The sequence below is a fragment of the Polyodon spathula genome, chromosome 24 (genome assembly GCF_017654505.1).
Source record: "Polyodon spathula isolate WHYD16114869_AA chromosome 24, ASM1765450v1, whole genome shotgun sequence".
Classification (NCBI taxonomy): domain Eukaryota; kingdom Metazoa; phylum Chordata; class Actinopteri; order Acipenseriformes; family Polyodontidae; genus Polyodon; species Polyodon spathula.
Window position 1 is genome coordinate 10,535,463 of NC_054557.1, and position 16,952 is coordinate 10,552,414.

Consider the following 16,952-nt stretch of genomic DNA (forward strand, 5'->3'; position numbering starts at 1 on the left):
CATACACACAGGTCAGTCTTAGAAGTAAATGCTTCACTTACATTGGTTTTCTTGTTTAAAATAAAATCTAAGCTTTAAGCAAATATTGTTGCACCTTACAATCCCTTACTTCAGAATGGGAAAAGGAGCATAAGAAAAGACACTAGTATAGCAACAACAAAACAAAGAAATATTGCTACGAGGAAGTACTAGCTGTTACGTAACTGGGGTCACCTATTACGTAACTGAGGTAAAAGCAATTGTTAAATATCTGGAGTTTCCCACAAGGTAAACTGAGGTAGACATTTAGCAAAAGGGGTTTTTCACTGGATCCCTTCTGCTCCAGTGATATACTCTTTAAATAGTCAGAAATGTACAGTCCTTTTTCACATTTTTTGACACTCTTTTGAAACATTCAAAGGTGGGCGAGTTAAACAAAAAACAAAATAATATATATTTATATAAAAAAGAAACATTCATTCACAAATAAAAAGTAGCTCAAAAAAATTGGTGCCTGGTGAGGTTTGAGCCTCTTTGTCTCCCTGCTCATTGTCCTTTCCAAACAGATGCATAAATGACGCCAATGCCCATCGTTGTTAAAGAGGAAACACAGCTAGAGATGTTGCAAACTGCTCGTTTTGGGGTGGCGAGGAAGCGGATGCCGGGATTTCCATAAAAAAATGAGGTGGACCTAAGCTAGGCTCGTCACAGGCCAGACCTCCTTCGTTCCCTGTGAAAGGCTCCAGTGAAGGAGGTCTGCTACTGCCCACGGAAGAAAGTTGGGTCATTTCCATTTCATCATGCGAGTATCTCCCAGAGTCCCCCGTTTCGTGGCTTCCCTCGCTGTTGTTGGAATGCTCCGTGTCACACATGGGGCCAAACAGAACTTGGAGGGAAGTGGGGGACGACTCCTCATGGGTCAGCATGGTAGTTCCTGATTGGTAAGAGCAAAGGGTCTGTAGCCTTCTCTGTGCCTATGGAGTAAAACAGTAAAACGGCTTAGCACTTCAATTGGGAATTAACTAATGCACCTGGGTAGAATTTGGAAAACCTGAAGCAGCTAATTGCAAGTGGAGGTTCAAAGAATATTTACCAACTTGAAATGAAATACTAGGAGAGGTGTTTCAACAATTCTCCTAGTAATCTTTTTTTCTTTTTTTCGCAGCATTTAAACCAAATAACTTTAGTAAATTTTAACTCTGTGGAGTGTGGGCTACTTGAAATGTTATTCTAAAATTTAAAGCACTAAATAAATAAATAAATAAATAAATTTAAAAAAAAGACAAAATCCTCTTATTTTACAACAGGGGAGGAAGCAGGTACCTGTCCAAACTCCGTCCTCTCTGAACACTCTTACCTGGCCCGTCTTTGCGTTCGGTTTATCTTCACAAGTGAAGAATAGCCATTTATTTTTTGTTGGTTTAAGGTTCACAGGCCCAGCACTGTTAATGATCAGACCAGTCCCACCCTAAAAGATGAAACACCACCCTGAATTATTTTAAAAGCTACTTTAGAACCAACATTTCATTTTATTTTGGTAAAGAACAAAAAAAAAACCTTAGTTTTATTACATTTTATCTTCTGAATTGCTGAAGAACCAACTGATCCTAATGGAGGATATTAAAGAAGTGTGCTTTATTTCAATTACTTACCTTTGCATCAATAAAATTATCCGAGACCATTGGCATGAAGGACTCGGCATTCTCGGCTTGGCTTCCGTTAGCCAATGACACTGAAGTTAGGGGGACCTGCCCATTACCCTGCTGAGCCATCTTGCTAGCGGATGATTTTCTATGAAGAATAAACACAGGTTTATTGTATGCATGTTGTTATGATATGATACTGCACGCATACATCAAACCACTACTTAAATTCGTTTTTTCAAGTCGAAGTACCTGTAACAGAAGGAGACTTTAGCAAGGTGAAAAATGTGTATACCTACACTTGAAACTACTTAAGGACAGTTTCTGGTTTCTAATGAAGTGCCAAGAAACTATGGAGGAAATGTAGTCTACAGTCAATGAGGTATCGTATTTTAGTATGACTGACTCTGCATATTTATGTAGCATCCACAGAAAGGGACAAGTGCATCATAAAATATTGAGAATGACTTCATACCTAGCCTTACTCCGGTAGATCAGAATGAGAACGCAGATCATGATACACGTCAGGGCTATGCAAACTCCTACAATGATCCCAGTCATTGATTTCTGGTCCAGGTGGTAAAAGCTGTCAGAGTAAGCTGTAGAAATAAAAATCAAGTATAAACAAATCAAAGATTTAAAAACGAGAACACCACCAACCAGATGAATCTTTGTGTGTTTTACAATTATTGGCTGTCTCTAACATGACAGGGCTTAAAATACAAGAACTTGACCTAAATATAAATAATTTACTGGCACAAGGAGCAAAGTTTGAGCTATTGAATCTTAAGCACGGTGGGAAGCAATTCAAATTTAAAGTCATATAGCAGCGTGAAAGGGCAGGCCGAGTTAATCATAAAACAGCGGTCGTGGTCATGTGAGCTGGGTGCCTCTCAGAATCTGTAGTAACCCTTTCTAGCAACTCCTTTGAGCTTGACATGGAAAACAAAACATTAGTGTGTCTTTTGCAATTTCAACAGCAGTTTTAATTATAAAAGCAGAAGAAACCTGGAATAGTATTGTTTGTATTCTAGTACGGGTATATTAGTGGAGAAGCTTTTTCCAACAATATATAAATAGCTTAAATGCTCAAAACCATTAGAATATTTTAGTAGAGTCTGCTCTTCACACAGAAGATTGTTCTGGAGGTGATGGCTGGTACACTGATGACATTTGATCTTTTCAAGATTAAATAATTATGCCGTCAAACAAGTGGAAGCAGTTTGTCTGCGTGAACAGTTAAACAAGAAGACAACAAAAACCATGTGAGAACAGAAGAGTGACAAAACAGGAAAATTGTCAGTCAAGAGCACAATAACATATTCCAGGTGTCATAAAAAAAGTAGGTCACTCTGACACCATGTTTAAAATAGTACATCACGACAAAGACCCACGCATAGTTTCTTTAAAATGCTTCCCAAGAAATTACCTTCAAAAGCTCAGATTAATTTGTGCCAGTCATAGCCCCCCTGGACAATACAGCAAGTGCAATTTCACATTGATTAATTTTTTATTTTTATGATTTTTTTTATGAAAATGGGTCCCATATGTTAATGCCAGCACCATGGCTTTCAGTCTTATTCAGTAGTAGGGCTGAATTCTGTTAAGAGATTTTGTACTGTCAGTTTCATAATTCCATATTTGACAGCGAAATCGCCGCTGTACAGTGGTAACCTGGCAAGACTTTAAACTGAATTCAGATTGTTAGTAAAATAAAATACAATGCATTGGTCTCCTCTATATTTCTAAAGGAAGGGAATTAACTTTTAACACTTTAAGCGTTTCAACTACATTCACGCATGGTCACCGTGACAACACGGTTGTTAAAAAGACAGGATCAGACCGTGAAACATGCTGATAAAATAGCATCTGCCTGCTTACTGACCTCTGGCCTCTGTGCCATCAGAGCGCTTGGGTTTCTGACTGGACTGAGCTCCCTTCGACTGGACAGCGAGCTCCACGGCGTTAGAAAAGGGCCCATCTCCCACTTCGTTTGATGCCGATATCTTAACGAGGTAGACGTTTCCTGGAAGAAGGTTCTCCAGCAAGGCCATGGTTATAGTTCCTGTAAACAAGTCTGGAGTTAATAAAACAGTACCGGCTGCAAGGGGCTGGTGCCAGCAGGGTTGACTGAAGCACAGGATTTGTGCAAGACAGCTAAATATCGAGTTTATCTTCTGTTTTTCCTTCCTTGTAGCAGACCCATGAAGTCAAACCCTACTACGGAATATACTAATAAAGTTGCTGGTTTAAAACTAACCGTGAAATGAATGCCATATTTCTCTAAAACTTGTGTTGTACTTGTGTATGTTCCTGCTTCAGATATTTGAGAGGGTGCAGCATGGTGGTTTAATGAAGGCTAACATCCATAGAACAGGTACTCCCTATCCAATTCCTTCCTTGCCTCAAGCCTGTCCTGAAGAGAACATCCCCAGAATTCACCAAAAGAAGAATGAAAATAAGAATAAAGACTTGACTGATTTTTTAAAGAAAACCTGGAAAATATGCTTGCTGACAGAGCTGCTGAAATGGTGTAGGTTTCTAAATTTCAGCTGCAGATTTCCTTGGAAGCCTCTTTAATTGCCACAGGATCAATTACTGCCCCATCTTCGACTGCATTTGTACACATTAGATTTTGATAACAAAATACCCTCAATTGGAAGAAGTGCTCATGTTTTCAAAATAAATAAATAAATATTTTTAAAAGGAAGACTTGCTTTCTATTTCATTTCTTACTCACCGACTCAAGCATGACAACATGTGGAGTCATTCTGTTGTGGAAAGGATCAAGTTCGCTTGACAGGGTCTATTTGTGACCATAATAGCTGCAGTGCCAGTAAAGGAATGGCAGGTCAAGTTTCAGTACCTCTAGACATCTCCACAGAGATTTTCTAGCAGTAACTGTCTGTGTGGTTGTCCTGATTTACAGCGGATCAGGTACAATACATGTCGTGAGCCACATAACTTTTGAACCCCTCAGGAGGTGGCTAAAAGTAAACTGTGGATGCCTCAAATTGCATCTGCAATCAATTATTCCTAGATTTACACTGCACTGCAAATTCACAAACTTAACTAGGTGTTAAAATAACCGCTTCTATATCCTACTGCACTGCAGAGCCCACTGAATTGATACAAACAGCAGCCGACCTCAATACCGCCATCTGAATGTGAACAGTGCGTGCAAGTTTCTGTAGTGCATTTTTAAATCGATTGCATAGTCAACCCTGCAACTTAGACAGACTTCAAAAGCTGTCAATTCTTTTGTAATCTTTTCCTGAGTGAGCTAAATAGGTTACACTTCATGGCACTTTGAAAACCTAAGTATTGTCATGTCGTAGTTAAAATCACTTTAAAAAAGGGTCAATGTGCTGGTTACACGTTCATGGAAAGCAGTTGTCTTTTCATTAGCGTGTTATAGATTTCCACTAAGTGCAAACCGTTCAGAAAATTCTTCACAAAGCGATAGTGTTTTTTAAAATAGAATAGTGTAGTGAGCTGCAGCTGATGAGATTCTGAGTATACGATACACCCTCACTGGAATGTAACATTCTCCTTAGAGAAATCAAAATGCTCCCAATCAGATCTTTACCAATCACTAAATGAAAATATAAAATAAAAAAAAACAGGATGTACAGAAATTAAGAATCTGTTTCTCATATAATGAGAAATTAAGTATTGACTACCACATTGATTTGTCAGTTTGGAGGTAGGAATTTTGGCAACAGCTTTCCAACCTGCTTATTCTAGGGTTTTGGTTTGTTGCCAAACTTACCTTCTCTTTGAAGCACTTGCCACTCTCCACCAACCCATGCTTTCCTGGAGGCATAAAGGATGGTGTAGCGAGTCACAACTGTATTGGGCTCATCCGGCTGCTTCCAGGATACGAGAGCCGTGTCATCTTCTATCAGAGTCACCTTCACTCCCAATGGGGGGCTAGAGGGAGCTGCAACAAGAGGCCGGGAAGAATGAAGATTACAGAAGATATACCAAGGACCTCCACATCTGCTATGAAAATCCCAAGCAACTTGCCTCCACAAAGAAAACAAAGCGCCTACCAGAACCTCCATACTCAGATCCAGTGTCTTATTAAAAGGTCTACCTCTTTGCAGAACCTTTACATGTAACCTCTAACCCAATCCTTTCTAAACACCTCCACACCTGAGGTTTTCAGCCTTAATCCAGATCCAAATACCTTTCAGCTTACCTTCTGATAGGGTGGTGTGATAAACCACGGGGCTCCAGGGACTGGAGAGCTGCTCGACGTGCAGGCGTACTGCAAACTCATATGCAGTGTGCGGTTCAAGGTCTTTCACCAGCAGGTGCGGCTCTGATCTGCAGCAGACACAGTTGTAGAGAGTCAGAATATACAAGTGCTCCAATGCTCAGGTTTACACTAAATTATCTTAGGTGTAAATTTCCTTCCCGCTTATCCTTCTGTGAACTCCACACGTTTACCATGGTTAATTTAAGGTTCTTCCAGTTTTCTGCATTTCAAAATGCTTTAGTACACTTGCCTATAATTCACCACAATTGCATGCTCTTTATCACTTGTATTTACTACACTTTCTCCATGGTATGTCCCCAGTATTTAGATCTGCTTCAGTTTGGATCGTTAAAATAGCATCGTTTATTGTGGTTTCAGCAACAAGAAATGCTTTCAGATTTCTAAACTGAAGTGAGAATACGGCTTACGTCTCAAGGTACAAAACCAGGGAAGCATTCTGCAGGCCTACAGGGTTACAGCGAACGGTGTAGTTCACTGGCTGAGTCAGAGTAAAGGCTGGTCTTCCCCAGTGCAGGTAAATGGAGGATGAACCGTTGGCTTTCGCATAAAGGTGGTGAGGGGGAGGTGGTGGGGGGACCATGCGATCACGAACCGCTGTGGAAGAAAAAAAATACCCCAAAGCTTAGAATAAATACTGACAACGCTGCAAATGACAGAATAGGAGTTAGGGAGTACATTGTTGGTTTTATTGAATGACTGATTCAGAAGATTTACAGAACAAGCAATATTTGCCTACAGACTACAGCCCACATATTTGTTGACACTGCAACTATGGCAACACACTGAGTCTCTTCCATACTTACACACACATCCTGGGGTGCTGACAGTCTGGTCTGCTTGATATCCCTCACCCGCATAACTGTAGGCCAGCAACTTCACATGGTACTTTTTTCTTGGATCTACAAACAAACAGAAGGGAAATGTTAAACAGGATTTCTACACTTCAGTACCTCAGTAAGAATCCTTTAACTTCATTTTTTATTACATTGGCTACTAGTTTATTTCTATGTAAAAATTTAAAAAAGGACACATGCCGAGAGGTATTTATTTATAATAATTTAAACAATCTAGCCACAGAATACAATTAAACTACAACAATCTCAGTAAACAAACCTTAATCACTTTCTGCACTGAAAACGTTAGCATGATATATATTTTAATCACTTGGTGTGTGTACTATGAAACGATTAGAAGAGAAAACAGGACAAGGCAAATAACTTAAATTGGTGGGTTTTTTTCCCTACTTCTTCACCCGTGTTGAGAAATCCATAAAAGCTTGCATCTGTTTTCTGCTTCCCATTAACAGTTTGATGGGTGGCGATGTCCCCACTGGTATATATATCACAGAAGATGACTGACAGCACCATTCATCATCCTGCCACACAGCTTTTAAAAAAGACCCCTCCCAGGCCCTCAGTGAATGGACCTTCAGCAGTAATGGTCATTTCATCCTTAAAAGCATAGAAAGGACGGGGTCTAATGTCAAAGTTGAATCACCATCTATCTCTAAAGGAAGAGCCACTGCACGCATGACCCCACAACACATGGTACTATTTTTACAACATTTCCTTACCAACAAGCTGTGACCAAAAGTATCCTTACTTCATAACAACCTAATCTTGAGGCAGCATTGAGCACCATGAAGAATGTCCTGAACCTATTTCAACTTTCAAATGGGTTTGACAGTGGTCGGGAAAGAAAAGCATTTTCTGTGTTACTGAAAAGAATTATACTTCATGCTATCTAGTCTGAGTTTCCACACATCAAAATAGAACTACAATACCACTCTGTTTAGGGTTTTGTTTTTTTCACTGTCTGCCTTCAGCATGTATTCATTAAATAGATCCATGTGATCAAACATTGATTTAAAAAAAAAAAAAAAAAAAATGTCTAATTAAATGCAGAAACACATAAAACGTTCCTAATCTTGAAAATACTGGATCTCTCGTCCAATTCACATGTAAATCAGATTGATGGCTTGACCACCTGGAGTTCCAGTGGAGCTGGGGGTCCTGCAAGATACTCAAGTGTCCAGACATCAGAGCATTAATGCGACACAGGAGGTCAATCGGAGAGGCCTTTGAGCTGTCCAGCAGCTGCCCAGCACAGAGAGAACCACAGCACCACCACTGAACATCCAGACCTGATGCATCTGGATCCCTCAAAAAGGTCAGCCCCTTGTATAACAGAGACATTACTACACCAGCGATTTCCTATGGAAATCAATCTTTAAACATTATTCAATTTATTCCGGGAAACAGAATGACCTTGCAATCTGATAAAAAAAAAAAAAAAAAAAATGAATTCTAGGGCTCTTGAATATTTTAAATTATGTCACACTTCTTTAAGCGCAATCTCTAACCAGATTTAAGTTACGAAACAGCAATCCCATGCCAGTCCCGATTCCACAAATCATTTTAAATTTTAACCCGGTCTGAACAAATCCTGTATGAATTTATTAACTACTGCTTAATAACACAACAGTAACTCCATTACTGTGGCCCTCTTTGGTGGTCAAGCAAAACATGGTATTGGAAATCCACTCCCTCACAACAAGCAAAACCACTACTACAGACCTGCTCCAATTCAAGCAACTCTCGCTTTTAATCTGCAGAAACCAGGCGTGCTTAGTTGTCTAATAAAGACTGCATGTGGAAATAATAAGATAGGCCTGTCTCTAGAGAATGAGAATTTGAGAAGGGTAGATTCCTTGGAGCTGTAGTGCATGTTACAGTTACAGTAAGTAGGGACGGGTATGCAACCTTCTTGAACACCATCTAATTCTTTCTGTGCTTCTTTAAAACAAACTAAGAAAATACATCCTTGTATGAAGTTACGATGTTGCCATGCTTCCATGTTGTTCCAATGGGTTCAGGCACTGCAGTACCAAAAGTGGCCACCTAGCTACGCCCTTGCCTTCATTGAAGACATTTATAGATTTTTAAAAAATGGCCAAGTTGTGAAGTTCACATTTGACAGTTATGGGTTTGTGTCTCAAAGGGCTGATATTTAACCTGCTGGCTATAGGATATAAGAAGTGCTCAAACCCAATTCTACCCTGTGTGTGAAACACCCTAGTGTGGTAAATGACATGCCTGCTATTAAACTGTTCACATGAGTGAATACGCATGATGCAAACACACATTTTATGCAACCCACAGATGTTTACTACTGAAAAAGGAGTAACTAAAAAACAAAGAATTGATTTGAGAGGCCTATTGACAGGCAAACTAAAGTTTGTAACTGAGAAATAAATACAGCTACCAACTTAAGATATTTATTTTTCTAAAATAAAAAAAGTAGTTTTGTTTAACAATTTTAAAATGAAAAAAAAGGGTAAGAATATCTTTTTTCAGGAATGCCAGGGATGGCTTCTTTCAGCTGCTTTGTTTGCCAAGACCCTGAATGCAGCCAGGCTAGCAGCATAAAGGTCAAGGGGGCCAGATATCAGGAGAAAGAATCAGAGGTCACGACCATGGAAAAAGTATTTAGGGCCTGCCCACCCCCTCCTACTTAAGACGAGAAAGAAAGTGATTTGAAAAACAGACCTGCAAAGCTCAGAAAGTTCACCCAGGACTTGGAATCCGATAAAAAGCAAATATTAAAAAAAAAAAAAAAACTCCACTACGTAGCCTTGCATGCACAACTCTGCTTAGTAGTGTGGTTTGAAAAACAGTCAGCAAAATATACTGCTATATTTCTCATAACTAGAAATACTAACGAGTCTGGACTATTTTCAATGGGGGTTTTGTAAAGAAGCAATTAGTGATGAAATTAAAATTCAAGGTCTCAGCAAATGCCCACTGTTCAATCTTCCTTCTGTCCGACTCCGGCCATCCCCACAGGCCTTTGTTTCTCAGAGTCCAGCTGAAAGATGACTGGTCTTGCCTTTCCAGGGTGAGTGCTCAGCCCCCAGGTCCACCCCTTCAGCACAATGGGCTTGCAGTAATTATGCAGGCAAGAGGCCTAGAGTACGGGGATGGTGTGGCATCTGGACCACAACCTTTGACATGGAATCTGGGAAGGCTAAATCCTGCTTGAAGCTACAGAAGTACCAGGGGGGAGCTGTGAGGGGAGGGAGTAAATCTCATGAGAAGCAATGAAACTTCTTAAAGCTTACTGCTTCAAAGCTGCTCCAAGTTGCCATTAGCTTCAGTTAAGATACAATCTGTAAAACGAATAATTAGTCTGGAAAGTCAGGAACTGGGAAATTAATTCTAGTTTATCACTGGAGCAAAGTGAAGCACAACCTAAATATGCAGTTACAGTTCTTTCATATTTTTATAAAAACGAGGATGAAAAAAATCATGTAGTTTAGAAGGATACTTTCTACAGCTCACCACAAGACTGGGGTTTAAAAAAAACCCAACAGGTTACTTATGCTTTATAGGAAAAGTAAAAGCACTGTGGATGAGATTTAATTGTGGGTGCAATGAAGTCTCTTTAAATGGTGGCCATTGTGCATGTGTGATTCCTATCTTGACATTTCCTGCCAGCTTTATTCTCCTAGCAATACGGGTGCACACATCAAGGGTTCTAAAAACATCTGTAGTCAAAACCAGTTGGATTTTAGCCCTTATTCTAACATGATACCAACTCCACTAACTTTAAAATATGGTAGGTTTTTGGCAAGCTGCATTTTAGGCATCTTAATACACTAGTGTTCTACTGGAGAAATGTTACGGGAGGCCAGAAGACCACAACATAGCTAGTTTGGCTAACAAAATATTATTTTTAAAAGAACACAAACAATGGATGACCATAATATAGTTTACTAATACAATACCCAGTTCTAATGGACAAATAGTGTTTTCCTTATGAAAGGCACGTTATAACACGTTTCCATTCTGTGGAAAAAAAAAAATAAAAACTTAAGTTTCTGTAACAGCTTACACATTTCTTAGATTTTTTTTTTTTTTTGGGGGGGGGGGGGGGGGGGGGGGGGGGGGGATTCCGGGTTGCGGGATCTTCCATTTGTGGTCACCTGACTTTTAATACCTATTTTACCTGATTTTTATGGCCTATTTGCCTACCCTGCATTGGTCCTGTGCTTTGTTCTGCCCCCCTGAAGGCCTCAGGCATAAACCTCAGCAATAAATGGCATCTATTTTACTGACCGGAACAGCAGCTTTTCAGGGGCAGGCAGGGAGAAAAACTAGCAACAGAACAAAGTGAAGGACAGTAGGCTACTTGGAGTTTTGTAACTGATAACTCTTTACAGAATTCCTTCCCCGGAGTCATTCAAATTGTTCTAAAGGGAGTAACTAGTATTAGTACCATTGACAAAAAACAGTGTATGTCAGTAAAAAACAAAAGGGTATGCATAGGACTTGTACAAGTATTTAAAATCTGTTCAGGGATGCTACATGTAATCCTTTATAGATCATAAAACGCAATGAAAAAGGTGCAAAAATAGTGTTCAATAAGTAAAGCCTACGAATTCCCCCATTTACTTTGGTCACCAAAGTTAATCAAATACATCACTTTAGATCACAATTATAGTTACAGAAACAGTATACTTGGACCTCTATTAGAGAAGAGGGCTTCCTTCTCAATGGCAGACGTCTTTGTAATTCAGTTTCCATAAAAAAAGGTCACATTATTTGATAATGTTTAGATTTGAACACATTCCAAACTGCCTTGAGCAAAGAAATACATCAACTACATGTTTCTCTCACCAGCATTTTGACCTTGTATGTAACAGAGTTTGAAAAAATAAATTAAACAAAATCAAGATTCCCTGGGAGATTGGATTCTGCGATACACTAAATAAAGACAGCCTTAATCTGCCAAGAGCTACTATCTACATCTGTTATATTTTTCATGTCTGGAAATAGGCTTGCACCTTGTAGCTAATCTTTAGAAAACTAGTGTTACCCTCTACGGGAACCATGTGGTGCTTCAATGTCATCTTTGTGACATCTTACCACCCTGCCCCCTAGCCACACAAGCAAATTAAATTTTGTTGGCTATCTTTTGAAATAATGCAGGTTTTATTTCTCTTAACGCTTCATCATTAAGACGTAATCACACAAATGGATAATTAATCCATGTAGTTTCCTACAGTGTTCAATAAAAATAAACCCATTTATATAATAGATGATTGGAAATATATGTTATCAGTGTTTCCCCTTTAACTGTAAACACTTGAGCAAATGTAGAATTTCTTTAAAACTGGAAATGTAGAACACTTGTATCATAAATGGCTACGGTATTGTTCCTAGGCATGCTTCAGATCTCATTCATGTGTCAAGTAAAAGCATCTTTTGAAACAGATCCCCTTTGACACATCGAAGCTGTGAAGGACCTCACGAATCAAATAAAGCCTTGCTTACACTGAGAGCAAATCAAAGAATGGCCCAGTGCCTAATGGACAAAGTTAATCTAATTTACTCTGACATGACCCTTCTCTGTAGAGAAAAGTAATAATAAACCAATTGCGGTACAAGCAAATCCACTCAAAACCAGCCAAGATATTTGTTGTTATTCATGTTTATTTAACACTGTTGTATATCTGATATATTTCAGTAATGTTGGCAAAAGGAAAGATTTAAAAAAATTGTACTTTCATAATTAACACGTCCCAAAAAATATTTTTTCACCCTATAACCTAGCTATGTAACACAGTCAATTAATTCTAAGACGGCATTTTACATTAAGGAAATACATTTCAAAACTACTGTTTGTCTCAACAGGATATTTGAATGGCAAACTAACAGACTACAAAAATAATCTAACTTTGCTCAAACAATGTCTTTAACAAAAGGATGCTGGACAGGTCAGGCAGAATCAGTAATCTTGGTTGGCTGCTAGTCAAACCATTCATTAAAATTTTACTCAAATCTATGGTCTTCCTGAAAGTTGTCCTATGACCTATAGAAACATAGAATCAGAATGCTTTATTAAGGGGCATTTGTCATACTTTGTCACTCCTAAAATCAATAAGAAAATATAACCTTGTTACTTTTTATAGCAGCACTGCTAGATCCAATCCGCTCTGAAACTGGTGAATTGAGATGCATGGAAATGTTGTAACTCCACATTGATAAATCACATCCTGTTGTAATTAAACACTATTATGACCTTAGTTTCAAAGTCTAGTCATAAAGCAAATTAGAGTGCTTGGACCTTTGCATTTTAAAAAAGGTACAATAAATATTTAGCAAGGTAAATCTTCAAAGATTCTGAGGGACGTTTTGACTGCAGTTGCTTTTTCAGTATGATACAGAAATGCCAATACATTTACGTAAGGCCATTTAAAAAAAAAAAGCATTTTCTTTGAACCATACAAATAACAGGAAACTTTAAAATGTTATACGCATAAAATCTCAGCTGTCAATAGAGTGTATGTAGCACTTTTGCAAGAGTGTAGAAATAGATGACCTATAAAAAGCACATTCCTTAGGCTCAATCACAATTGGCAAGTCCTGGTCATTATTAAGAACACAATCCAATTTAGACAATAAAAGGGATTTTTGAAAAGCAACTTAAGCTTGTCCAAAATGAATAACGTGTAGTAGGTCACATTCCCTGTTCAATCATGAATGAGGTTACCTCAGATGTGATGTAATACTTGAACACCCCCTTTAGAAATTGATTAATAATGTTAGCACCCAACACAGTATTATCCTATACAACATCATTCTTTAACAAAACAGGGCTTTGATGCATACACTAATGCAAGTCAACACTTAAAATAGTCATATCTGCTTGGCTACCAGGTACTGCTGTTGGAAGCGCAATCTAGAAAGAGTATAACTGGGCATCCCTTTAAATTCTGGGTCTGGATGCTTCCCAATATTGGAAAAAAAAGATGTAAAATAACAAAGCTCTGAAGCAGCAGTTCAAACATATTCACAGATTCCCTGTAAACAGATTGCTGTGAGAACATCTGCCAGCAGAGGGTTCACTTATTCTGGCCCTTCAGTCATACATGAATGTAAGAAGAGACCTGGGTCCTAGTAAGAGAACTGCTGCCCCTGGGTCTGATGGACAAAGAGATTAAAAACTACATCAAATCATTCAAACTACTATTAAAAAAAAAAATACACAAGAGGTTACAGCTGGACCCAATCTAGCTACACAAAGTTGTATCCAAATTAAAAACAGGCAATTAGACAGTTTCACTCATTATTGTGTCATGCATATATCATGTCTTTGTTGATCACTTTGGTTTGACTCCTCATTAGACCATGCACCAAGAAAGAAATAAATATATATATATATATATATATATATATATATATATATATATATATATATATATATATATATATTATATATGCTGTTTGCATAAATTAAGGGAAATTGCCTTTGCTCTTTTTTTTTTTCATTTGAATGCATCTTTGAATCTATATTTGACAACACATTTTGTTTCTATACAATAACATGTGTACAGTGTTGGTATTATACTGTGATAACATCTATACTGAATATTTCTCTTAATGCTGATATATGTTTTAGTATTTATACATTACTTCTTATTAACATCCTCATATATGGGAACAGAATTATTTTTTATTTTTTTTCCTGGCCAGTTCATGTTGAAGAATGCACACACTACCATGTGGCTTGAAAAATGGAAAGACCATTGTCTGTTGATCAGCTAACTGAATTGTGTTGACTCTTGCCCAATAAATGATCTTGGTCTTCAGGACCTTGCACAATAGGCAATAGGGTCCTTTGAAGTGAAGAGCTCCAACTGGTCTCCTCTCTCACACACACACGTAATAAAACTGCCATAAATCTCCAGAACAACAGCTTTTCCTCTCCTCTAAAAGACAGACAGTCATATCTCATGTTCTCCAATTTATCAAAGCTGCACAAGAAGGCTGCAAATGCTACTGCAAGCGAGCTGGTCTGTAACAACAGTTTCTAACATTCAAACAAGTTCTCTTGACTCGAATATTTGACATCCCATGCTTGCCAATAGCTTGAGGCCTACGTTTCCTGAGGAATTAAGGCATTAATAACATAACTAAGAAACATATTGTGAACTTCAGTGACATGAATGCGGTCAGGAAACAAGATGATGCAATATTAACTAACATGATGAAGTCAACACAAGCTGTCACCAGGTCCCACTTAAGTGAATTACTTCCTCCGGAACCTACAGGCAGAACAGGTTTTGTGTTTTGTTGCGTAACAGTCTACAAAAACCATGCTTGAGCTACATTTCAACTTGTGCCTAGTCCTAATCCATGCATCCTTAGTCGTAACATTCAGAAATGTAAGCCACATACTTCCATTCAAAATACTTTAGATTGACTCGGTGCAACTATACAACCTGATCCATTCACAAAAATGCAGGTTTCTGAATGTTTATATACAGTATATATAACCCATATGTGGCCTAATCTCTGACTCTCAAAGGCCACTGTCCCTCCCTGCTTCCTGACTCAAATATCAGCTGCTGACCACCTGCCTTGGTAGGAACGGCTATAGATGGTCAGTTGTCCACTCAGTGGTGTGGAATTTTTAGGCTACCCCCACCCCCCCCCCAAAAAAAAAAGGCAACAATGCCTCCTTCAAACAGCAGTTGTGAGATTCTTTGCCACAAAAATGACCTAAGGTCAGGACCAAGGTGCAAGGAACAGCTCTTGTTTAGACAGAATTTGGGGTTAAAGATCTGCCCAATTAATCATTGTGGACCCTGGTTGTCAATAGTTACCCTTCTGGTAGTTCAAAAAAAAGAAGTACCGTCAGGATACAGGGATCAGTTCTGTGAGATAGAGGACTCCACTTCAATACACACATTCACCCCACTTAAAACTTAAAATAACAGAGAAGAAGGCAACATAAAACATACTGTTTATGGTCAAGAGATTACGATTGGTCAACTGGCATTTCTTTCCTCTAATATTTTCAGCTTATGGCTTCTTAAATAGTTACTGTAAAGTTTTTAGCCTAAAACTACATTGTAATTATTACTTCATTAATTTAAAATAACAATAATACTTCAGTCATAACCACTGAATAGTCCCCGAGCAGATTCTTTTAAACAGTACCTACCTAGGCCGCCAATGGTGCGGTGCAAGTCCTGGGCACGCAGCTGAATGGGCATGCTCTCTTGTTGGCTGTCCTCCCAGTAGAACAGCCTGTATCCCTGAATGTTGGCCGTGTTGACTGGAGAGGGCTGCCAACTGACAAGGATGGTCGTACAGTTTAACGGCTCCAAACGCAGCTCAGGAGCCATGGGCACTGTGGGGAATAACACAGGATTTACAAATGCAAGGGACCAAGGAGTCAGGAAGGACATACCATGAGGGACTACAGGTTAACAGACCATGCTGGATCTATGTTTACTGTTTAAATGTATTTCATTTGAAATTTGTGTGTCTTTAAAAAACTTCCAAGGTAAACGCACAAAAATAAAATAAAAAAAACAGGTTCTGTGGCGATAAGCTGAAGAAAGCCAATACACCAGATGTTTAACAGATATTATAATGTGCTTGGGAAAGGTGAATGGTGACAGCACTTAAGGGTCATCTGCCCTCTGTTGCTTGCAAAAAGTGTATTCAATTTGAGACCATTATTCAAGCCTCCCCCCACCCCCCTGTTCCAAAGGGCTGGACTTTGCATTGTGTTTGAGGGCATTCTGGTCTGAATATGGAGATTTCATTCAGGGCCTCAAAGTCCTTGCAAAGTAAATTCTCCAAGGCCCTGAACTGCATTGCTTACAGACGTCTGGGACAATAAGCTACTGTTAAATGTCTAATACTGTTTAACTAATGGGGGATGCAATTAGAAATGGCTTACTGTACTGGGAGCAGCCTACTGTCAATACAGAATGTGCAGTACATTTTAAAAAAAAAACTAGACTATTTCAGAAGATGGAATAAATTCAGTATTACAATTTGCAATTAAATATCTGTGTTGGTTTCAAAACATATAAATTAATCTCTGAAGCGATTATATAGATAGGAGGTAAGAAATTATGTGGGAGTGTATAAATCTAGAGAAATTAACATAAATGTGACGAGGAAGAGCAGTTATATTTTGTCAGTTTTTGGAAAGGTAAAAAAAAAAGGGACCCAGGTAGAACA

The 16,952-nt window shown here is 38.6% G+C and overlaps 1 protein-coding gene across 1 annotated transcript in view; it reads right to left on the bottom strand.

Moving 5' to 3' along the window:
* Positions 1 to 409: 409 nt before the first annotated feature.
* LOC121299265 (protogenin-like) overlaps positions 410 to 16,952 on the bottom strand; it is a 41,977-nt gene continuing 25,434 nt past the window's right edge. The window contains exons 11-20 of the mRNA XM_041226933.1: positions 15,919 to 16,107; positions 6,711 to 6,806; positions 6,315 to 6,501; positions 5,827 to 5,954; positions 5,395 to 5,565; positions 3,508 to 3,687; positions 2,098 to 2,221; positions 1,632 to 1,770; positions 1,337 to 1,447; positions 410 to 953 (exon numbers count right to left, since the gene is read on the bottom strand). Of these exons, the coding sequence (XP_041082867.1) occupies positions 576 to 953; positions 1,337 to 1,447; positions 1,632 to 1,770; positions 2,098 to 2,221; positions 3,508 to 3,687; positions 5,395 to 5,565; positions 5,827 to 5,954; positions 6,315 to 6,501; positions 6,711 to 6,806; positions 15,919 to 16,107 (1,703 nt within the window). The 3' untranslated portion in view covers positions 410 to 575. The remainder of the gene's footprint in view (positions 954 to 1,336; positions 1,448 to 1,631; positions 1,771 to 2,097; positions 2,222 to 3,507; positions 3,688 to 5,394; positions 5,566 to 5,826; positions 5,955 to 6,314; positions 6,502 to 6,710; positions 6,807 to 15,918; positions 16,108 to 16,952) is intronic.